Source organism: Theropithecus gelada, chromosome 4 (assembly GCF_003255815.1).
Source record: "Theropithecus gelada isolate Dixy chromosome 4, Tgel_1.0, whole genome shotgun sequence".
Classification (NCBI taxonomy): Eukaryota; Metazoa; Chordata; class Mammalia; order Primates; family Cercopithecidae; genus Theropithecus; species Theropithecus gelada.
Window position 1 is genome coordinate 86,999,648 of NC_037671.1, and position 25,138 is coordinate 87,024,785.

The following is a 25,138-nucleotide window of genomic DNA, read 5'->3' on the forward strand; positions in this document are numbered from 1 at the left end:
GCTTCAAACAACCTGTTTTGTTACAAATAAGTGTCTCTGAAGACCCTCTTAATACTCTTCTGTTACCTGCTTATCTGTTAGTCTGCTGAGACTAGATATTCAAATATTCCAAAAGCCAGAGTGTACGCAAGTTCACTTTCAACTCACTTGTCATAGGAATTTAAACAAACAGCCTCAAAGTATGGCGCCCTATGTGTCTTTTCAAAAACAACCACAACCAACCACAATGTGACTACTAGATGAGGCAAAATTTGTAATAACAGAATCAAAAGTGAACCCTAACTTTTCAGCGCTTGAACTCCCAATCACCCCCACTGAAAGCTTCTTCGTTGTTAACCTTGAATCGTAAGAATCACTGATCATCGAGTAAGTGTTCGGGAGATGTGACTGGGAGCTCCAGCTTTGTAAATAATTTGCTGGATGTTTTTGGGCGAGTCATTTCATCTCTCTGATTCTTAATCTCTTCACTTAAAAATGAGGGGCTTGGAGTATCAGATGATTTCTAAATTTCTTCTTACTCAAAGTCTATTATTCTGATCCCAAAGAAGAAATCGAGTCCTTCTCAATACATCCCAAATTGGACATTCTGGATAAGAAATTTTGAAACCAAATCACACGAAGAGTATGTGAGGGCTAAGAAGTCTAGTTTGGGAAAGGGTAAACATTATGTACGAAAATGAAATGTCTTAGAAGAAAGCAGGCAGGGTGAGCCAAGAGGTGAAGGGTCGCTCCATCAACTGCGGCGGAAGGAGCAACTGACAGCAACGCCTACCGCACCCGGAAGGCTCAGGGAGGCGGCCTGGGCAGGGAACTTCCGGTTGCGGGTAAGGGAGGCGTCCTCTTCTAGGGACTTGTCGCACGTGGCTCCTCGTCGCGTCCTGGCTTGCGCGCCACGCAGCCCAGCTCCGCGCGTGTTCCAGGCGCTCAGCCCCGGAGCAGCGCCCAGGCAACCATTGAGGCGTCACGGTTCGTCACAGGAGATTCAGAGCCGGGCGGCTGCGGGCGGGGCGTCGCACCTCTCTTCAACGCACCTGTCCTCAACCATGAGCCCCAGGGGCACGGGCTGCTCCGCCGGGCTGCTGCTGACGGTCGGCTGGCTGCTCCTGGCGGTCCTCCCGTCTGCGAGCGGGACCAACGTCACCGCCGCCGTGCAGGATGCCGGCCTGGCCCACGAAGGCGAGGGCGAGGAGGAGACCGAAAACAACGACAGCGAGACCGCGGAGAACTACGCCCCGACTGAAACCGAGGATGGTGAGGGTGGGAACTCCCTTGGGGGCATGCGGTGGCCCCTGTTGATGGAGCAAAGGCGAACCATGAGAATTATCCGTGTTAACGTCTAGAGAGCTCTCTCGCATACCTCAGCCCCGAGTTTGTCCCTTTCTTGCATCTTGTGGCCTTAAAGAAGAATGTGCTCATTCTCCCAGGCCACAGCAAGATACACAGATAAGCACGTATATAGAAATTACTATAGAAAACTTATAAATATTGCTTTGGACAAGGAAAAAGATTTTTTTTTAAGGGTTGGAGGTAGCCTTCCACCAAGAGGAATCATTTTGACTCTTCTTGCATTCATTTTCCCTTCTCATAGTAGATTCTTTTTTTTCAAGTTCCAAGTTGCTTGATTTCCACATTTGCACTTGAGGTTGCAGTGGAATTCAGAATCCCCCTTTACGACGACACATCTAGATAGACCAGTATGCCGACAAAACTGCCCAGAAGCCCCATGGCAGCTTCCTGCAGCTCCTAGCCTTGAGCACCTCTACATTGTGGTGTTTCATTGGTATGTGCAGCCTCGGACAAAGGAATGGAGCAGTAGAAAACACCTGTCAAGGGATCCAGCTAGTGGCTTTGTTAGATGCTGCATGTTAACCAAGGAACAATGAGCCCCTGCTTGGTTCATACATTTGCTTTTTTCTGCTGGCTCATTAAGCAATAAAACTTTACAGGCTGTTGTACTGATTAGTAACTCACATTCTAGCAGGTGGAAGGTCAGCAGCAGGTTTGCTATCTTCTCAAGGATTATCCCTTTCCCTTCTAAATGACCCAGCTGCGATTCTTTTAATATCGTTTGCATTCTCACGTGTCTTCAGTCTATACATATCGAGTGACTGCTGTGTCTACCAGCCTTTCTTTTATTTCCTGATAGTGACCCTCAGCACCAACAAAAAGAAATGGATTGTCTGAGGTTAACAGTGGGATCGAGGTTTGCACGGCCTTGTAACATTACACTACAGAGAGCTTAAAAAGATCCTTGACTTCAGAAATGTGAAAAAGAAAGACTAGGAAAGAAGAGAACATGTTCTAAAGCATAGTAGCTATTGCTTCATTCTCTTCTTTAAAGTAATTGAATTAACAATTTTAGTATTAAACTGGCCAAGAGATACTTCTAGCTATAAAATGCTAAACATTATTTAGGCTAAACTCAGACAATAAAGTTATAATGTCTTACATTCAAATTAAAATGTAGGTTAGTTACTCTCTCGGAGTCTCAGTTTCCTCATCTGTGGACTTTAAGGAATCCATGTACTTTCTGGGATTTTAACACATACAGTTTCATGCATAAGTGCTTTTTCTTGGGGAGAGCGAGAATCCAAAACTTTAAACAATCTGAGGTGTTAGAGGTCTGAAAATTTCCAGAACTGTTATTGAAATTTGCATTGTACCCTTAACCCTCAGTGGATCAGTAGAAACAGTTATCCCCATTTACAGTCCAGTGGACCTTTAATTTTTTTTAGTCATTTAAAAATAATTTACAAATATGGATAAAGGGATAGTGAAAACAACTTTGTTAGAAATTTCAAGAAGAATTTAAACATGGAAAAATTCAAATTTTTATTCCATATATCCTAGTTTTGAAGGTGTATGTACCCTAACTGGGCAAAGTACTTTGAATGCAACTAAGTGCTCAGTTGTTAAGCATGAACCTAGAATGCATTCATTGTGTTAATATTGATTACAGATTTTGAGTGCATCTTTAATAAATTTGAGCTTGTCATTAATCTTGGTTCTTTTTGCACTTGTCAAAAAACCAACACTTTTGTTGAAGAGAAAGCCATCTTTTCTTCATAATTGGAAAATATTTTCATCTTTAGATTTATAAACACCAATTAGAATGATTGGTCCAATGAATTTTACTCATTTCTACATAATCTTTTCTTTCAGTCACCTTTATATACATATCTTTCATCACAATATGTTCATTTACAAACCTTGACAAATAAATGTTGGTGCATAAATGTTTTAAAAAAGGAGTGAATACTGTCCACATCCTTTTAGCAAAACAGTATGGTACAAGTTATTGTCACAGTATATTTCCAGATCAAATCTTTCCTGTTGAAAGGCTAACTACATGATAATACCATATATTCTTTTCATCCCCAGAAAGATACTATTTACTCATCAATTCTTAAGTTAGAAAAAAATTCATCTAGTATATCCATCCAAGATGTCATCATCTCTCATTGAGATTTTGCTTATACAATCAATTTCATCATCATCATTAGCATCTAAAATGCTGTTATCTGTCTCTTTTCATCTTCTGATTCATTCAATAATTGTGAAATGTTTTTCTCTGTCAGTTTTCTTCTCTTTGCCATTATGGGCAAAAGATGAAAAATTGTGAAATCTCAACTATGTTCAATAAAAGCCAGAAATAGACTACAAGGAGGATACCTCTAGACTTCTTTTATATCTTCTTGAAAGATGATGTAATATCTTGGGTAAAACAATATGAAAACACAGGATGTTGTAAAATAGCCTGTGTTAGTGTAATGATTTCACAATTACATTATTTTTCTAGGCAATTCCAATCATTCTTTCATTTTTAAATTTTAGTCATTTAAAAATGTAGTTGAAAATAAAGAGTAATACAATCATTATGGGTGATGAAATATCACAATGTTTCAAGATAAAGAAAAGTCATTAAGATACTAGATTTATGGCCAGGCACGGTAGCTCACACCTGTAATCCCAGCACTTTGGGAGGCCGAGGCGGGCGGATCACAAGGTCAGGAGATGGAGACCATCCTGGCTAACACAGTGAAACCCCATCTCTACCAAAAATACAAAAAATTAGCCAGGCGTAGTGGTGGGTGCCTGTAGTTCCAGCCACTCAGGAGACTGAGGCAGGAGAACGGCGTGAACCCAGGAGGTGGAGCTTGCAGTGAGCTGAGATCATGCCACTGCATTCCAGCCTGGGCAACAGAGCCAGACTCCGTCTCAAAAAAAAAAAAAAAAAAGAAAAAAGACATGAGATTTATATCCTTATACTTTTGTTTTACCTTGTATACCCTTTAATATACCTTTTAAATATATCTTTTATGCAGGTATACCTTTAGATTTATAAACAGGATCCAATAGACCTACATAATAATTGCAAAATAGAAAGTTGTAGTCTATACAATGAGTTTTATCCTATACACATATGTTCTTTTTGTCTTTGGAATACTTCTAAGGAAGAATAGAAGTCATGAAATATCAACCTTATAAATCAACTGTCAGAAACTGAAAAACTAAAATTGCACCCTGATGATAGATACCAAAAGTTACCGTGTGCTGTCCTGAACTGAAGAGAACATTTCAGAATCTGGCCACAACTAAAAGAGCAAGATCATTATCCTCATCACTGTGAATGCCAGGCTTTTGTTAGTGTAGCCTAAGACCCAGTAGATTTTTAGGGAAGCTTCTGCACATCTTTAACTCCTATTGAATTCACTATTGAACTCTCCATTCGTTTTTAACTGTCCTATCAAATTAAGACAACCCATAAAATAGTTTTGGACAGCTGACTGTTCAGCTGTATGTGAAGGACTTTTTATTCCTACAAGGTTTCATTTTGTTAGATTTGCCCATTATTTCACCCTGTCATTTTTTAGATACGGATATATCATCAAATATATTTGCTATCCTTTCTAGCTTTGGAGAATTATGGATTTAGTCAGCATGATAACAGCATCTTTTTCCAGGTCATTAATAAAAATGTTGAACAGGACAGAGCCCTGTGACACATCACTCCTACCATGTTGATACCAACTGGTTAATTAACCACTGTGGTCTTAGAGTTTAAACAGTTTCACATAAAACTACTGACATTCAGACCGTTTATTTTCTTACCACTCATAGGTTTATAACAAGAAATTTTGACAAATGCTACACTGAAGTCCAATTACATACAATTCCACTGACCCACCATTGTAGGATTCCCATTTTTTAAAAAGGTTACTGAGTAACCTAATGGACACTCAATACATCATAGAATATTAAAGCTGAAAGGGACTTTAGAGACCTTCTTATTTAGTCTCATTTGTTTTTCTTTAAGGAAACAAGTTGGAAGAAATTAAACAGCTTTCCCAAAGTAGAATACATAGTAATTGACTAATGGTTTTTGAAAAAGGCTTATATTTACAAAGAGTGCAGCACTCATTCTCTTAGCCGTGTTTTCTATGTTCAGGATTTGGCTTTTAATTTGTATCACATAATGTGCCAGTAGAAGGTATCTAAGCATTCCACAATTCAAAATGATCATCATGATAGTCTAAATCATTTATTTTTGTTAAAGAAATGACTTAACAAAGTCAATATTGATTTACTTATGTACACTGGGTGCTTACTGAGTATTCAAGATACTATATTGGGGCCGGGCACGGTGGCTCATGCCTGTAATCCCAGCACTTTGGGAGGCTGAGGCTGGTGGATCACTTGAGGTCAGGAGTTTGAGACCAGCCTGGCCAACATGGTGAAACTCTGTCTCTACTAAAAATACAAAAATTAGCTCGGTGTGGTGGCATGTGCCTGTAGTCCCAGCTACTCAGGAGGCTGAAGCATAAGAATCACTTGTGCCTAGGAGGTGGAGGTTGCAGTGAGCCAAGATCATGCCACTGCACTCCAGCCTGGGCAACAGAGTAAGATTCTCTCAGAAAAACAAAAGCAAAAAACTATATTTGGTGCTCGTAAGTACAGAATAGTAGTGTTTATGAAGCTATTGAGATTTTACAGTTATCAAAATAGGAAAAAAACCCCAGCATTATATTAAATTAGTAAGTACATAATGGGTTTAAATTGGGTAATTATATCTTAAGTATGTTTGTAGTACTAAACAATTTATAGAATGCTTTCACACACATTATCCTTATTTAATTCTTACAACAATCAAATGAGATGGATTTTCCTTTCCAAATTTTGCAGAAGGGTTAACTAAGCCTGACAGGATTTAATTAATTTGCTCAAACGCAAACAGCTAATTAGTGATAGAAGCAGCTCTTTGGACTCCAGTTCGATGTGTTTTCCATGTGATTTGTTGTCCTAGGGTACAATGCCTTTTAAAAGTCATCTTCTAACATCTCATTTGATATTTTTTCTATTGAGATTTTAGTCCTAATTTGAGCTGAAGAATGGCTTGTATAGTATAGCTAGTGGAATTTTATGTCAAACTTCAGAATGATGAGAAAAAGAGAAACATGATTTAGAACCAACAACATTTAATTTTTTAAATAGTAATACACTCCTATACTAACCTGGTAAAGTGTTGAAATAAATTCTTAGAAATATTTAAATTTACCATCTTAACCTGGGAAATGAGTAGAACTAATCTATAAAACTTTTATCATTTTAATAAACACTGGTTAATGACTTCTCTTTGAATAGAAATTATACACTCAATTTTGGAAAATAGAGAATGGAAAAAATTGGTTTTTACAACTGACAGGCCTTTGCGTGTTTTTCTGAGACCCTCTATCAAATTTTAACTTACTATATATCAACTGATGAAAAACATTTTTAAGGTATATACAAAGTTTAAATATAAACCTTTCTATTAGGTTATTTCCTAATTTAACGGACTTCTTTAGAGGTTTGAGACTCTTTTGAATTAGACAATAACAGTACTCAGAATGGCATTGTTTTCTGATTTAAATGGAAAACTTAAAAAATGTCTGCTGCCTATATGATACGCATGTCTTTCATCTCCAAGTAAGAGGTGTTTCACTTAGAAAAGTTTTCATATAATTAAATAATGTATCTTTACCCTTTATGTTTAGTTTCAAATGCGAATGTAGTCAAAGAAGTAGAATTCGGAATGTGCACCGTTACATGTGGTAAGTAGCTTGGAGCAGATGAATAAACCATGTTGTAATTTGCGGGGGAGGAAAGGTAAAAGCAGATAGTGTGCAACTTTTTATTTGTAGCTTGTGTACTTTCATGCATCTCTCATGGATTTTTATTTCTAATTACTATAATGTATACACAAAACTCAGGGTGACTGCTTTAAACTGTAAGATATTTTCAGTTTGTAATCTCTAAATCTTATTTTAAGCCAGCTCCCTAATTTTTTTTTTTTTTTGGGCACATAAACTGCCTTCACCAAAGTAAAATTTTCTCTATCTCACAGATGTTCAGAAGATGAAAGAGTTTCCAATGCATCTCACAGATGTCTTCCCGCATATTGTGTTGGCAAATTTATCAAGAATTTGCTTATTTGTAATAGTCCGTTCTAAATTCTACATTTCTCCAATTTGCTTGTCATGTTTTGGAGAAAAGGTGTATTGGCTTTGTGGGGAGGATAATATTCAAAGAATATGACGTAGTCTGATCATTCCATGGATAGAAATTGGACATAAAATTTCTCTAACAAGTTTACAATGAAGTTGATGCCGCTATTTAGAGGACTATCCTTTGAGAAACAATACTGTAGACCAGGGTGCTAAGAAGACCATAGATAATTCACAATGAAATTAAGTTTCTTCTAAATAGAATCTGCCTTGGAAAGAAAACAGTGATGAGAGGGAAAAGGGGACAATTATCAGAGGATAAGAAGACAAAATCCATGCAGATCTAGATCAGAATGAATTTCGCAGGAGTAGGGGTGTCAAAAATTACACCTGAATTGTTTTCATTTGGAGAAGCTTTTTAACATTGTGGTACAATATACCTAACATAAAAGTTACCATTTTAGCCATTTTTAAATGTACAAGTCCGTGGACTTAAGCATATTCACATTCTTGTGCAACTGTCACAACCGCCCATCTCGAGAACTTTTTTATTATGTCAATCTGAAATGCCCATTAAACACTAACTTCTCGTTTTCCCCTCCTCCCAGCTCCTGGCAACCACTATTCTCTCTATCTCTTAAAATTGTTTTAGCTGTTTTTTTTTTTTTAACCTTAATTTCTTAGTAAGTCAGTCATAAAATGAGAGAAATCCATGTAGTAAGCCTGCAATTACTTATTTGTGGTTTACATCTTTGTTTAGCTGCTAACTTCAGAAATTTTCACAGGTAGAGAATTATTTTTATGACAGTTCAAGTAATTGCCATTGTTTTCTATTATTTAAAGACAAGTTTAGAAATTGTATTCACTCAAATGATTATTTTTTAAAAATTATTTGCCTGCTATGTGCTAGGCATCGTTATAGGTGCTAGGGATATGAGCAGACAGAGCAGACAAAACTCTCTACCCTCAAGCAATGTATAGTTTACATAATATGTAAAACATACAATGTGGCAGGTGGTAATAAGTTATCAGGAAAAAATAAACTAGAAAAAGCAATATTTCATGCCTAAAATGTTAAAAGCCTTTCAATTTAGAACTAGAAGAGAAAAATGCCTTGATGAAAATTCTGTTTAACTTCTGAAACAATATTTTAGCAGTCAAAAAGTTTTCTTTTATATCCAGGCAGATTTTTAGGTGTTACTTGGTATTGCAGAAAATCCCACACCTACATGCATCTCAGTGAACTGTATTTAGCTAAATAAATAAATACATAAAATACCTGCTTTATGCCGGGCATGGTGACTCACTCCTATAATCCCAGCACTTTGGAAGGCCGAGGCAGGTAGATCATGAGGTCCAGAAATCGAGGCCATCCTGGCCAAGATGGTGAAACCCCATCTCTACTAAAAATACAGAAAAATTAGCTGGGCACGGTGGCGTGTACCTGTAGTCCCAGCTACTTGGGAGGCTGAGGTGGGAAAAGTGCTTGAAGCTGGGAGGCGGAGGTTGCAGTGAATTGAGATCGCACCACGGCACTCCAACCTGGTGACAAAGCGAGACTCCATCTCAAAAACAAAACAAAACAAACAACAACAACAACAAAAAACCTGCTTTAAAAATATTTATGCACTTCGGAATTAAGGCTGTGCTTCTAAAGACTCTTTCGGGCTGGCCATGGTGGCTCACGCCTGTAATCCCAGCACTTTGGGAGGCTGAGGCTGGCAGATCACCAGGTCAGGAGTTCGAGACCTGTTTGACCAACATGGTGAAACCCTGTCTCTACTAAAAATACAAAAATTAGCTGGGCATGGTGGCATGCCCCTGTAATCCCAGCTATTCAGGAGGCTGAGGCAGGAGAATTGCTTGAACCCGGGAGGCAGAGGTTGCGGTGAGCTGAGATCATGCCACTGCACTCTAGCCTCTGCGACAGAGCAAGACTGCATCTCAAAAAAAAAAAAAAAAAAGTCTTTCATAAACTCAAGTGGAGCCTTACTTCAGCCATTCTTAGCCATCATTTCTCTTAACCAAAGACCTTCTTCCTTCCATCCTTCCATTTTCTTATTTCATATGTAGCCTTCTCCCTTACTATTCAAAATGAGGTCCACAGACTGCAGCAGTATCACCTGGGAGCTTGTTAGAAATGCAGAATCTCAAACCCATTCAAGAACAGCTAACTCAAAATTTGCATTTTAGTAACATCTCCAGTAAGATAACATCTTAGAGGGGCTGGAAGAGGAAATCTAGTAGTTAAGGAAATAAAAATGGACTCTTTCTTAACCTGTCTTAACATGGCACATTTTTCAACATGTAGCTAATCCTGCATTTTGTTATTTCTCTCAATTGTGGTGATGTGAGGCAAACTCTGGAATTCTGAGATCAGTTAGGAAAGTTAATTTCTTGTTACAAAAAGTGTGACGTTCTAAAGAGAGCATCCTGTTGGAAATGGAGATTTGGTCAGTGATAGGTTGTCCTCTCTATATTTAATACAGACATTTTATGAATCTAAATATTTAAAGGCATCGTTTATGCTAAAATGTGATTTTTTATTTTCCTCCAGAGCTTCCCCCATGCTTCCCCAGAAAGTTCCTGGGTCAAATAAATTTGGGAAATATTGTATACCACTGTATTCCATCAAATCCATGACTTTATGGACTGTAAGAAGTACATTTTATGTACTCTAAAAAGGAAAAATACTGCCAATTAATTTATGACATGTTATCAATTGTAAATGTATTCTGATTTTACAGATGTTAAAACGTAAAAATGTAAAAATTTTACATCTTAGATCCATGCAGATGTACACAATAGCATGTTAATTTACTAGCATATTAAAAGTTCCCTCAAAATTCTGTAGTAAAGCGATCCCTTTAATTTCATTTAATGTACTATTTTCAAATGTGCATGATTATGGAATCCTTTTTCTTATGGTACCCAGAGGAACTAGTGTTTCACATAATTCACTCCAGAAAATGCTGTTTTAGGAAATAATTCAAAATGCAGAGCCAGAAAAATTTTAAGTGTTATCATTCTGAATTTAGGAGCTTAATTTCTGAAATTAGAAGAAAAGTCTCAAGAAAAGACCTAGGTGGGAAAGTGAAGACACTGTGGAATCAGTTTTTTTCTTAACATTTGCCCTTTTTTATCTTAAACCAAAGGTATTGGTGTTAGAGAAGTTATATTAACAAATGGATGCCCTACTGGTGAATCCAAGTGTGTCGTACGGGTAGAAGAGTGCCGTGGACCAACAGATTGTGGCTGTGAGTTGAATTATGTATTGGAGGGAGACTGTGGGCAAGAGTTTACTCTGGGGAAATATTTTTCACCTCAGGTTGCCGCTGAGTAGAAGGAGGCAACCAGTTGACATACTGAAAGGAAATCATAACATTTTAAATTCCACTTCTTTAAACAGTTATAGTTCTGAGCAACTTTCTGATTTTGCTTCACCTTTTTTCAGAGACATATAAAAGTTAACATATATTCTCTATAATACACTGGAGGCTTACTGTATATAGGATCTATAGTTGAGGCTATCCTGTGGTGAAATGCTTTTGATGCTTTGATCATGGCATTTTGTCAGTAGATTTGTAAACTTTAAATTGGGAACGTTGACAGCTGTTCCATATATCACATTATGCTGTTATGAAATTTCAGTATCTCTGATGGGAGTCCCTAACAAGTACATTGGAAGCCACTAATAGATCTCATAGTTTAGTCTAACAGATGACTAGGCCAATTACAACTTACTCTGCATAAGGAGCAGAGAGCCATGGTGTCTCCTCACTTGCTTCTTTTGGTGACTATCTTTGCACCTATCAGTCTTCTGTTCCTCTACACTCAAACTCCCAATTATAAGTTTGATAACTTCCAGCATATAGTTGATTTTTAAAACTGGAGGTGGCTTTTTAAAGTAGTATTGTGACACCTGTAATCTTAGCACTTTGGGAGGCTGAGGCAGGAGGATCACTTGAGCTCAGGAGTTTGAGACCAGGTTGGGCAACATGATGAAACCCCATCTCTACAGATTTTTTTGTTTTAAATTAGCCAGGCATAGTGGCATGTGCATGTATTCCCAGCCACTTGAGAGGCTGAGGTGGGAAGATGGCTTGGGCCCAGGAGGCAGAGGTTGCAGTGAGCCAAGATCATGCCACTGCACTCCAGCCCGGGCGACAGAACCAGATCCTGTCTTAGGGGAAAAAAAAAAAAAAAAAAAGGTAGTGTCATGTATAAAGCAATTAATAATGCCCAATCGTATTTATGTGTTTAATTTTTTTTTCAGGGGGTAAACCAATTTCAGAAAGTCTTGAAAGTGTTAGACTGGCGTGTATTCACACATCTCCTATAAATCGTTTCAAATATATATGGAAACTTCTAAGGCCAGACCAAGTGAGTAATGAATGGATATAACCTGGTGCTTTCTAGTGAGTGATAAAATTTGTTTCTCAGTTCTGATGGTTTTCAGAAAACTTTCTTTTTAAAAGCAGTTTGCCAAAATGAAGTTAAGAATTATACAACTTTATTATTTTGGAATTTTAAAATTTTCATTATTCGGTAGGACTAAACTTTACATACGTCCAAGGGCCAGCTATAATCAGAACTTTAAAACGTCCATTTTATACAAAGTATTCCATTTTGGAAGCAAGGTTTTCATTGGCTTATATAGGAGTTGTGTAATAATAACAGTGGCTAACATTAATTAAAGGTTTATTAAGTGCCAGACATGACACTGAGTGCTAGAGCCTTTTTTAATCCATGTAACAATTCTGTGAGGTAATCACTATCATTATATCAATTTTTACAAATGAGTAACTGAGGTGCAGTGAGTAACTTGTCCACAGTCACACAGGCATGAAGTGGTAGGGTTGGGATTTGAAGTCTGGATTGTGTGACTGAAAATCCATGTAGAGCATTAATTACTTAACTGGGCTAAGGGAGACAGTAACCCTCCTTTCCTTAAGGGAAATAAATTGTTTCCTGGTAAGTGTACATGAAGAATGTTGATACTTTGTTATTTTTTTCTTTTTAAATAGCAATCCATTGTACTTGTAAATGATTCAGCAATCCTAGAAGTACGCAGGGAAAATTACCCCTTGGCTTTCCAGTGTGACACATTGGATAATAATGAAATAGTAGCAACTATTAAATTCACAATCTATACGAGCACTGGTAAGTGTCCAGCAATGTCTTGGTTTGCTTATATGCCAAACTTTAAAGAGCATTAAAATCACTTGGAGGCTTGTTAAAACACCAGTCTCTAGCCCTACCCCCAGAGTTTCTGATTCAGTAGATCTGGGATGGGACTGGAACAAGAATTTCCATTTCTAACAAGTTTCCCTGTTGCTGCTGGTCCCAGAGACCACACTTTGAGAACCACTGGTTTACATCATTTAGACTTTTCTACAAGATACTAATTAATTTCTTTTTCACAAAGTAGTCACAGTTGCCTCACTTTGGGAAACTGGTGTATTTCCTTTTTTTTTTTTTTTTTTTTTGAGACGGAGTCTTGCTCAGTCGCCCAGGCTGGAGTGCAGCGGCCTGGCGCGATCTCGAGTCACTGCAAGCTCCGCCTCCCGGGTTCACGCCATTCTCCTGCCTCAGCCTCCCGAGTAGCTGGGACTACAGGCGCCCGCCACCTGGTGTATTTCTTAAGTATCTTCAGAGAACAGTCCTCTAACTTGAATTATATTCTTGCTTTTACTTTCATTAGAAAAGTGAAAATGGATAAATGGAATTCTCATGGATGCTTATGAAAATTTTCATTCAGTAAAATAAATAATATTAAGAAATACAATGTCAAAGTATGTCTCTTTAAAAATTATATATTTGAAGCAAATGTTTTTTGATGAAGCACTAATACAGTTCTCAAAAAAATATATCACAAAATGCAAATATTGTCCTGAATGTCATTTTACATATTAGAAACCATATTTTCCTTGTGAGTTAGATCCATTTGCATATATTCAATTTAATCTGTGATGTCTTACATATCCAGGTAATTATTTCCTTTTGTTCAACTGCTCTTAACTGTTTTTACTGTTGTTATCAACTTTGTTGTTAGCGATGTGGGGACTTGGTCACAAGTTCTTTGGAGAATCCTATCAAGACTCAGGATCCTTTTTCCAGAAAAATGTCCACACACAAATATGCCAAAAGTTACATGTAATTTTAAAGGAGTTTTTGGACTTCTTGAAGCTATTTCTGAACACAAAGTAAAGAGCTTCTGCTGTAGTTTAAAGATACCGCACAACATAACCATTTTATTGAAATGAAAACAGGTTAAAGTGTTTTAGAGTGATTTTAAAAAATAAACTACTATTTAAACCTTCTTTGATACGCTGTTTAATGAGTTTAGAAACATCTTCATGGTGAAAGCTAATAATCTTATCCCTCTACTGGGATAACGGGTGTCATTAAAAGGATAATTTTCAATAAAGCTCTAAAAAAGGCAAGAGAATAAAAACATCATTAAACTAAAAAATATCTCAACTGGCCCTCGTTCATGATGTTAAAGGTGTGTGGAGCCATTGTCAGTCTTTGTCCCTACTACCTTGTCCCTGTTAGGACAATTCAGTGTGGTTAGCTCCTCTCATACGTAGAAGGGAGCATGCATTTGGTAATGTATATGTTAAAGACTGGAACACAGACCCTAAAATGTCAGGCCTTTATTGAGACAAAGTTAACTTCTCTCTCTTACATCAGTCCAGGAATGGTGGGATAACTCTGCCATCTCTGTACGTGCACTGATTGAATGACAAAATGTTTTTAGAACACTCCAGTATCTATTAATTTCTTTAGACATGACAATTGGGTACACCACTGCAACAGACCCCTCTGACTGATTAGAAATCAAACAAATGTTTTGGCTAGAAATGTCTACACAATATGGTACTAGCATGAAACAAATATGTAATAGAGATATTTTTAGAGTAAATATGGTTTCCCTAGTGAAAAATTCTCATCCATTCACTTAAATATCAGATTTTTCACTCCCACAATAGTTGTCTTTCATAATTAGGCATTGTTAAAAAAGATACTTTGAAGTACTCAGAGTGTGACTATATTTGGAAATAGGATTTTTTGCAGATATAATTAGTTAAGATGAGGTTATACTAGAGCGGAGTGGGCCTTTAATCCAATATAACTGGTTCCCTCATAAGAAGAGGACTATTTGGGCATGTTTGTGTGCACACAGACACACAAACACAGACGGAGCGTGGGGTGGGGAATACCAGGTGAAGACACAGAGAGACACAGGGAGAAGACAGCCATGTGAAAATGGAGACAAAAATTGGAGTTATGCTACCAGAATCCAAGGAATGTCTACCAGAAGCTGAGAGGCTGTAAGAGGCAAGGAAGGATCCTCCCCCAAGAACCCTCAGTGGGAGCATGGCTCTGCCAACACATTGTTTTCAGACTTCTAGCCTCCAAAACTGTGAGACAATACATTTCTGTTGTTTTTAAGTCACTCAGTTTGTGGTACTTTGTTATGGTGGTCCTAGGAAACTATTATGTACATAAGCTTAGTTTATCTAAAAGGTGAGAGCATCAAATTTAGCCTATTTTTCATTAAACATTTCAATAGGAAATTGAGCCTATTTTTTCATTACCTGTAAAAATAGTCTCGGTGACCCTTGCAAGACTACTGTTGTAATAAATAAAATCTTCATGCCCCTCTCTCTCCACCCTCTCTCAGCTAACATTGCAGAGTAATGGATAAATGAATTTTGCATTTCTTCTTGTCAGGTTTCAGTTATAAAAGGTGTCTTTTATTTAAGTTTCCAAAGTGCCACCACTTGTGTAAATCTAAAGTTATTCTGAAATAAAAAGATTTTTAAAAATCCAACAATGTTGGAACATAAATATAGATGTACTTTCTCTAGCATACTTGGAACTATTTAGCAAGATCCCTAACTTGAGTTTTTGGCTGTGGAATTACTAGGCAAAATGGAAAGTTATACTCCATGATGTCTAACAGATAGGGAAGCAAATCCAGAAAAATAAGCAGTTGAGATTGCTCATATAGAAGACTACTTCTGACAGAGTGGTACTTATCAAAATCAAAATATTTAAATAGTCAAAATATACCTTGTATAAATTAAACCTCCCTGAACCTTGGTTTACTCATCTGTATAATGCAGTGGTTGGATCAGATGATCTCTGTGGTTCTTTCTTCCATGAATCTTTTATGATTCCAGAATTTGGGGACATAAAAGAGCTACAATAAAGACATATAATTCACAAAGGAAGTAATATTCTATGTTAATTGGCTTTTTACCAGTTTACAATGTAGTAATACTATAATACATGCAGTAGACTGGTTTTGTCTCTTTAATAACCTTATTTGCTGAAAGAGCAGAGAGATATGGGAGAGAATGCTTGATGTAAGAGTGGTGCATGAGGTGGGTACAGTGGTGTGTGCCTATACTAGCTACTTGGGAGGCTGAGGTGGGAGGATCACTTAAGCCCAGGAGTTCAAGGCCAACCTGGGCAATATAGCAAGACCCCATTTCCTAAAGAGAGAGGGGTCAGGGTGTGTGGATATGTGTATGGAAAACGATGAGCTTCAATTCCTTTCTTATAGCAAATATAAAAATTGGAGAGGTATCATAGTCTTAAGTGTAAAAGCTAAACCCATAAAGTTTTAGGGAAGAAATATAGGAGAATATTTGCATGATTCAGGAGTAAGCAAAGGTTTCTTAGACATAATTCAGAAAACAATCACCATAAAAAGAAACATGGAATAAATCAGACCGCATCAAAATTAAAAACTTCAGCTCATTAACAGAAATCATTAGGATAATGAATAGGCAAGCCAAAATCTGGTAGAAAACATTTATAAAACATGTACAGTCAGTACAATCAGTTTGAGAAAGTTCTCATGGTTTCTTAGAAAGCTAAACACACATCTGTCTACCCTACAACCCAGCAATTTCTATTATTAGATATTTAGCCAAAAATTAAGATATATATTCACAAAATGACTTGTATAAGAATGTTCATGGCAGCTTTATTTATAATATCTCACAACTGGAACAGCCTAGGTATCCATCAGTAGGAGGACGAGTAAACAAATTGTGGAGTATACCTAGTAATAAAAAAAAGATAGTTGCATATAACAGTATGGGTGAATTTCTAAAACATTATTCTGAGTAAACAAATCTTTACACAAGAGATTACCTAGTGTGTGTTTCCATTTATATGTAGTTCTAGAATAGTCAGAGCTAATCTATGGTGAAAAAGAAAATCAGGATACTTGTTGCCTCTGAAGGATGAAGAAGGAATTAATTAGGAAGAGGCTCAAGGGAGCTTTCTGGGGTATAGTAATATTCTGTATCTTGACTAGCATTTAGTTACTTATACGAGTTTGCCTTTGTGAAAACTAAGCAAATGTACATCTAAGATCTTTGTGCAATTCTTTGTGTGAAAATTTTATTTCAAAGAAAAAACTAATATTAAAATCCAGTTAACGATGTGCTTGCTGAAAAATTTTGGGGGAAGTATACTGACATTTGTAAATTATATTGAAATGCATAAAAAATAAGAAGGATTAATGAGTTGATAGAGGAATGGATAGATGAATTTTAAAATATTAATGGTAGTATTTAGATGGTGGTAATACAGGCTGTTCATTGTCAAATTCTTTTAACCTTTTTGCATGTTTGAAAAGGAGATTTCAAACATGCAGAGCAAGATGATTAATAATTTTCTCTGCACTAAGTATTTCTTTATGTTTCTAGAGTTGTTTTTCAAATATCAACTTTTAAATTAGATACTCATTTCCTTTTCCTCAGTAGTCATACTCATTAGGTTTGTGTGTTTTCTCTAGAATTGCAAATGAGAAGATCAGGCCTACCGGTCACTGATGCAGCCCTAATTTTTGTGCTGACTGTAGGAGTCATTATCTGTGTATTTATAATCTTCTTATTGATCTTCATAATCGTAAATTGGTAGGTGAATGGCGGAATGCATCATCACCCTTGATTGACATCCTCCTCTTCTTCCCTCTCCTCATCCAGTGAATTGCAAAGCCCTGTCCGTGTTGTCTCCTACATGTTGCCTTGAAACTGTCCATCTCCTTTCATTACTCCTGTGACTGCCCTAGTTCAGGCTACCCCATCTCTTTATGTAGATGCTTTTTAAAACAACCTCATGACTTGCTTCTCGAACTACGAAAGAGCTTTTAAATGCGATTTTTACAATTTTACATGGTAATTGCTTTAAAAACTTTTATTTAATGAATGTTTGTGTTGTCCAGTTTTGGTTCTCTCAACTCTAAAACTTGGTTATTGTAACCTACTAATTCATTTGTATGACAATATTTATAATACCTACATGAGTAGTACACCCTGGTAAATCTGAGGGCTCATGTACTATTGATTTGTAGCTGATGCATCACAAACTAAAAATGAATAATGAACACAAAAGGCATTTCTTAGAGAAGAGGTAATATATATGTTTTATATGTATGTACATATATTGTATATACAATATAAATATATCTATGTACATATATTCTATATGCAATATAAATATATCATATATAGGTCATATATGTGTACCAAATATGTATATAGTATATATTATTTATATATAATATATAATATACATGTGTATATAATATATGGGTTATATAATATATATGTAGATCTATGTATGTATAACATATACAACCTCATATCTAAGATGTGCCTTTTTATTATTTTTAGTTTGTGATGTATATATATTACAGATGATTGTGTATACATCACATATATATAGTATGTATGTATATGAGCCCTCAGGCTTACCAGGGTGTAATACTCATGTAACTATTATAAATATCATCATATATATTACACACATATATTTGTACCATGTATACACATATATGTACCATATATGTATACATACATATATGTGTATTATGTATGTGTATACATATATAGATACATATATGTAATATATATGTATCACAGACTAAAAATAATGCATAAAAAACACTTATTAGAGAAGAGGTAATATATATTATATTTACATCCATGTATATATAGTACATATATATGTATATAATATATATACATATAGTACATACATATGACCTGTATACAGTATATATACTATATTTACATATAGTATATATACTATATGTACACAGATATATACTATATATACTTATATATTATATATTACCTCTTCTTTAAGAAGTGCCTTTTTATTCATTATTCATTTTTAGATTATGATGCATCAGCTGGATGCATCATCACAATGAACTGGCTGGAAAATGATTTTGTTATGTATTGTAGGAAGTACACTGAGGACTTTAAGTGAAAACAATTGTTTTCATAAAATTTTCCAAAGGAATGATTTTTTTTAGTACGTCCCAGACCCCCCACCCCTATAAAAGTGTTTTTAAAAATCAGCCTTCCGATTTTTTTTCCTGAGTAGGTATAGTTGTGTAACCTTAGTGTAGGTGCTAAACATTTTTGAATAGTAATTTTTATCATTGTAATTTTTAAAAATTTTATTCTTTATTGAGATAAAATTTGAATATAAAATTTATCATTTTTACCATTTTAAAGTATACAGTTCAGTAGTCATAAATACATTTATATTCTTTTTCTTTCCTTTATAATATACCTGTAGTATACCTGTAATGTAATGTACCTGTAATATGTACAAAGGTACAAATATATATATACAGGTTATATATATTTGTATATGTACAGGTTGTATATATTTGTACCATATATAATATATACATGCAGGTAATACACACATATATATATTTCTATACATAGAAAATATAGAAATCTATTCAGTTTTAGTTTTCGTTTCATATGGTGGTTTTGGTTTTTGCTTTTTTCTTCCAGGGCAGCAGTCAAGGCTTTCTGGGGGCCAAAAGCCTCTACACCTGAGGTACAATCAGAGCAGAGTTCTGGGAGATACAAAGATTCAACTTCTCTTGACCAATTACCAACAGAAATGCCTGGTGAAGATGATGCTTTAAGTGAATGGAATGAATGATGTATGAATGATATATAACAAATCAAAGGATATTACAGAATATTAGATTCATTATTATAAAAATAAAATATACATTGAAATACTTTAATAATGTTGCAATGGATTGCCACAGTGTGAAGGAAATGCAATGTGAGGATAGGACTGTTTTATCAGTGCTTTTTTCCAGTACAGTTATCAAATACTACTTTTAATTTGTTCTCAACACTTATTTCAGGTAATAGCTTGGGAATATTTATCTAAAGGTACCCCCAACAAATCTTCTAAGTGCATTTTTGATCACTTTGATAACTTCTTAGGTGATTTGCCTGTTTTGTCCTAAATAAGAACAATGTAATATAGAAATGCTCTACACATTAGACTTCCTCTCCCCTGAAAGCACTGTGTTGAACTTGCTAAAGCAAATCACACTTTAGAATTTCTGCAGGGAATGTGACATACAAAGTTTGTAAGACATGAAGTAATAATGATAACAATAAATACTTAGTGACTACTATGTGCCAAGCATTGCTCAATCCATTTTCCATATATTAGGTGACTTAAATATGATTCTACATAGGAATACATAAGGAAGAACTGGAGAGGAACTTGGAGGTGCCTGAGGAAATGACATGAATTTAACACATCCTATATTTCTCAGAGAAGCAGTGAGTTGAGGACTTTTGAATAACCACTGATAAGCACCTTCATTGTTCTTGGTATACAGGTAACATCTCAGAACCAAGGTACTTATTTTTGAACATTGTCACTGCCTTTTTGTTCTGTGTAATTATGTGATACTGTTATGGCCAACTATCAAACAAGGTACCAAGACATTACTTTGATTCAGTAGACTTCATCAGAAATGAATTGTCAGAGGTTATCATGGTAGCACAAAATATATACTTTTTAATGTTTATATGAATTCTATGCCAACTTTATTTCTATTATTATGGGATTAATCTGATACCATTAACTCTTTGCACACCTGTGCAGAAGACATTGTAAATGGGCATTTATGGTACACCTCCCTCTGGTAGCCAAGAAATAGGCTGTGTTGTAGAATTATTCATGTTTTCTGTTACATAGCATTTGTATTTGAGAAAAGCAATGAGGAATTGGCTGGAAAATGATTTTGTTATCTATTATAGGAAATCCACTGAGGACTTTAAGTGAAAAAAAATTGTTTTCATAAAATTTTCCAAAAGAATTATTTTTTGTTGCCCCCAGAGGTTCTGTCTGGGGAGTTTCTCAGTTGGTAGTGGCTCAGTAGCTTTGGCGGGGGTGGTGGGAGTGGTGGGGGTGGTGGGGGTGGTGGGGGTAGGGGTGTGGGGGGCGGTGGCTTGAGGCCGAGGCCTGGAGAACCTGTCCAGTAAGGAGCTATGGGAACAGGCACCCACATAACAGTCTGGCCACTTTTCTGTGGGGCTGCTGTGGTATGCTTGGGGCCCGCTCCAGTCCCTTGTCACCTCAGATTTTCCAGAACTGGAGGTGTCCCCAGTGAAGGCTATGAAACAGCAAAAATGGCAGCCTGCCCCTCTCTCTGGGAGCTTTGTCCCAAGGAGTCATGGACTTGTTGCCCACCCAAAGGCATTTGTAGGAAATGACTGGAGACCCCAGTTGGGAAGTCCTGCCCTGTGAGAAGGAATGCGATCAGGAAAAAAACAGTCTGGTCACGTTTTGGTAGAGCAGCTGTGCTGCACTGGGGGTCCACTTCTGCCTCTAGTCATCTCAGACACTCCAAAACCCAAAGGCTGGAACAGCTAAGTCACCCTAACAGCAAAGATGGCAGCCTGCTCCTCCCCCTGGGAGCTCTGTCCCTGAGTAAATTCACATCTCTGTAGGTTGGAGAACATGGGCAGAGGTGGCTGGAGGCCCTGGTTGGGAGGTCCTGCCCAGTGAGGAGGAACAGAATCAGATACCCGCTTAAAGCAGCAGCCTGGCCACATTTTGGTAGGGCAGCTACGCTATGCTGGAGGACCTCTTCCACTGTGGGTTGGCTTCGACTCTCCAAAGCCCAAAGGCTGGAACAGCTAAGTCACCGGAACAGCAAAGATGGCAGCCTGCCCCTCCCTCTGGGAGAGCCATCCCAGGGGCAGTTCAGATCTCTGTTGGCTGAAGAGCTTGGACAGAGGTGATTGGAGGTCTCAGTTGGGAGGTTCTGCCCAGTAAGGAGGAATGGGATCAGGCATCCACTTAAAGCAGCAGTTGGCCACATTTTGGTAGAGCAACTGTGCTGTGCTGTGCTGGGGGATCCCTTCCACCACGGGTCAATTCAGACTCTCCAAAGCCTGAAGGCTAGAGTGGCTATGGCACCCAAACAGCAAAGACATGGCCTGCCCCTCCCCCTGGGAGCTCATTCTTAGGGAGGTACAATGCCACTAATGGTAGCTGGCTGGAATTCCAAGCCAGTGGGTCTTACCTTGGGCTTTTCTTCCTCTGAGTCTTTCTTTGATGGGAGACTTTTTATTATGGCTTTGATTTTGCTACTCATTATTAGTTTGTTGAAATTTTCTATTTCTTCATTGTGTTTAATCTTGGTAGATTGCATGTATGAAGGAATTCATTTCTTCTAAATTTTCCAATTTGTTGATGTATTATTGTTTATAATAGTCTCTAATGATACTTTATATTTCTGAGATCTCAGTTGTTGTGTCTTCTTTTTGATTTCTGATTTTATTTATTTGGTTCTCCCCTCTTTTTGTTAGTCTAGCTGAAGGCTTGTCAATTTTGTTTACCTTTTCAAGAAACCAACTTTTTGTTTTGTTGATCTTCTGTAATTTTTTAAATCTCAATTTCATTTATTTCTGCTCTGATATTTATTATGTCTTTCCTTCTCCTAATGGGTTTAGTTTGTTCTGCTTTTTTAGTTCTTTGAGGTACATCATTAGGTTATTTGAAGTCTTTCTCCTTTATTGGTGTAGACATTTATTGCTATAAACTTCCCTCTTAGTACTGCTTTTGCTTTATCCCATAAATTATGGTATGTTATATTTCCATTTTCATTTGTTTCAAGAAATTTTTAAATTTTCTTGTTAATTTCTTCATTGACCCATTGGTTGTTCAGAAGGATGTTGTTTAATTTGCATGTGTTTGTGTATTATCTGAGTTGCCTCTTGTTATTGATTTCTAGTTTTATTCTATTGTGGTGAGAAAAGATACTTGATATGATTTATGGATTTTAAAATTTTGTTAGGATGAGTTTTGTGGCATAAGATATGGTCTGTTCTGGAGAATGTTCATATGCTAAAGCATGTGTATTCTGCTGCAGTTGGGTAAAATGTTCTGTAAATGTCAGCTAGGCCTATTAGATCTAGTAGGTAGATTAACTCCCCTATTTTTTTGTTGATTTTCTGTCTGGATGAGCTGTCCACTGTTGAGAACAGGTTGTTAAAGTCTCCTTCTATTATTGTATTTCAGTAGATATCTCTCTTTATATCTATTAATGTTTGCATTAAATATTTGGGAGTTCCAGTGTTGGGTGCATAGATATTTATAGTTGTTACATCCTGTTTAATAGACTCCTTTATCTTTATATAGTGTCCTTTGTCTCTTTTTACAATCTTAAATTTGTAGTCTATTTTATGTGATATAAGTATAGCTACTCCTGCTCTATTTTGGTTTCCAGTTGCATGGAATATTTTTTCCACCCCTCACTTTCAGTCTGTCTTTATAGGTGAAGTGGGTTTCTTGAAGGCAGCATATAGTTGAGTCTTGTTTCTTTATCCATTCAGCCACTGTATGCCTTTTACTTGGAGAATTGAGACCATTTTACATTCTGTTTTATTATTGATAATTAAGAACTTACTAATGCGAATTTGTTGCCTGTTTTCTGGTTGTTATGAGACCTCTCTCTTCATTTTCTCCTTTCTTACTATCTTCCTTTGTGGTTAAGTGATTTTCTCTGATAGCATGTTTTGATTAGTTGTTTTTATTTTTAGTGTATCTATTATAGATTTTTGCAGTGTAGTTACCATGAGGGTTATCAAAAACATTTTGTAGATATAACAAGTTACTTTAAAAGAGATGATGACTTATTAACATATTAAAGACTAGAAACAAAGGCAAAAAAGGAACACACAAAATATTTACATTTTAACTCCATTCCCCTGACATTTGGACTTTTAATTGTCTCAATTTACATATTTGTATATTACTTATCTTTTAACAGTTTGCTGTACCTATCATTGTTTCTGATAGATTTGTATTTTGGGTTTCATACTAAAGTTTTGAATTGGTTATACACCACAATTAAAGCAATAGAGTATTCTGGGTTTGTCTATGTATTTAATTTTACCAGCGGGTTTTATAGCTTGAAAAGTTTTCCTTTTGTACATTAGTAGTTTTTTTCTTTCAGATTAAAGAACTCTCTTTAGTACTTCATGGAAAATGGTTCTTGTGGTGCTGAATTCTCTCAGCTTTTGTTTGAGAAAGACTTTCTCTCTCCTTCATATTTGAAGGATAATTTTTTTGGATGTAATATTCTGGATGGCATTTTTTTTCCTTAAGTACTTTGAAAATGTCATTCCACTTCCTCCTGGCCTATTTTGCTTCCATGAGAAGTTGGTTGCCAGATGAGTTGGAGCTCTCTTGTGTCTTATTTGCCTTATCTTGCTGCTTTTGGAATTTTCTCTTTGTCCCTGACCTTTAAGAGTTTGATTACTATATACCTTGGGGTAGTCTTATTTGGGTTGAATCTATTTGGTGTTCTCAGACCTTCCTGTACCTGGATACTTGTATGTTTCTCATGTTTTGGAAAGTTTTCAGTTATTTCTTTGAATAACCTTTCTATCTCTTGCTCTTCCTTAGCTCCCCCTTGGACACCAATAATTCTTAGATTTGATCCTTTAAGGTAATTTTCTGTATCTCATAGGTTTTTGCGGGTTCTTTTTTTTTTATCTTTTTCTTTTTTTCTCCTCTGACTGTGTGTTTTCAAATGCTTGGTCTTTGAGCTCACTGATTCTTTCCTCTACTTGGTCCATTTTGCTGTTGAGAGCCTTTAATGAGTTCTTCAATTCAGTAAACGTGTTTCTCCAATTCCAAGATTTCTGTTTAATTTTTTTAATCACTTCAATCTCTTTGTTGAATTTCTCTGATAAATTTTTGAATTGCTCTTCTGTGTTATCTTGGAGATCACTGAGTTTCTTTAAAATTGCCGTTTTGAATTCTTGGTTGGAGAGCTCACAAATCATCATCTTGTTAGGCTCAGTCACTGGATTTTTGCTTTATCTTTCTGAGGAGATCATGGTTCGCTATTTGGTCCTGTTTCTAGTAGGTATATACCTATGTCTTTGCACTGAAGGATTAGTTATTTCCTTTTTCTCTTCCTGGCTTTTAAAAATATATGTATATGTGTATATATATGTATATATGTGTGTGTGTATATATGTGTGTATATATATTTGCTTAGCAAATCCTTACCACTAAGTTGCTGCCTCGTTTTTGGCTCCAGATGCCATCTTAAGCCCAGGTTTGCCTTGCTCTGGTAAATGATGGGAGTGCTGCGTGTCCCAAATGGGAAGGGTCCCAAAGACATGATCCTGGAGGTGTGGGAAGACAGGCTAGGAGTTTGTGCCCAGGGGACCTGTGGAACATACTTCCAATAGTGTGGTGCTGTTGTATAGCCACTCTGATTTGACATCTCCTTTGACCAACTTACAGGCAGTTTCCAGGGCTGG

The 25,138-nt window shown here is 36.5% G+C and overlaps 1 protein-coding gene across 1 annotated transcript; it reads left to right on the forward strand.

Annotated features, from left to right (window-relative positions):
* The first annotated feature begins 1,040 nt into the window (after positions 1–1,040).
* SPACA1 (sperm acrosome associated 1) lies at positions 1,041–19,967 on the forward strand. The gene is made up of 7 exons (XM_025384084.1): positions 1,041–1,251; positions 7,035–7,091; positions 10,640–10,741; positions 11,761–11,867; positions 12,512–12,647; positions 17,308–17,428; positions 19,331–19,967. The coding sequence occupies exons 1-7, from the start codon at positions 1,044–1,046 to the stop codon at positions 19,482–19,484; spliced, it is 885 nt and encodes a 294-aa protein (XP_025239869.1). The 5' UTR covers positions 1,041–1,043; the 3' UTR covers positions 19,485–19,967.
* The last annotated feature ends 5,171 nt before the right edge of the window (positions 19,968–25,138 follow it).

Coding starts and splice junctions, on each gene's coding strand:
- SPACA1 (XM_025384084.1), top strand. CDS start 1,044: ATGAGCCCCAGGGGCACGGGCTGCTCCGCCGGGCTGCTGCTGACGGTC. Junction 1,252..7,034: donor CCCGACTGAAACCGAGGATG/GTGAGGGTGGGA, acceptor CTTTATGTTTAG/TTTCAAATGCGAATGTAGTC. Junction 10,742..11,760: donor TGGACCAACAGATTGTGGCT/GTGAGTTGAATT, acceptor TTTTTTTTTCAG/GGGGTAAACCAATTTCAGAA.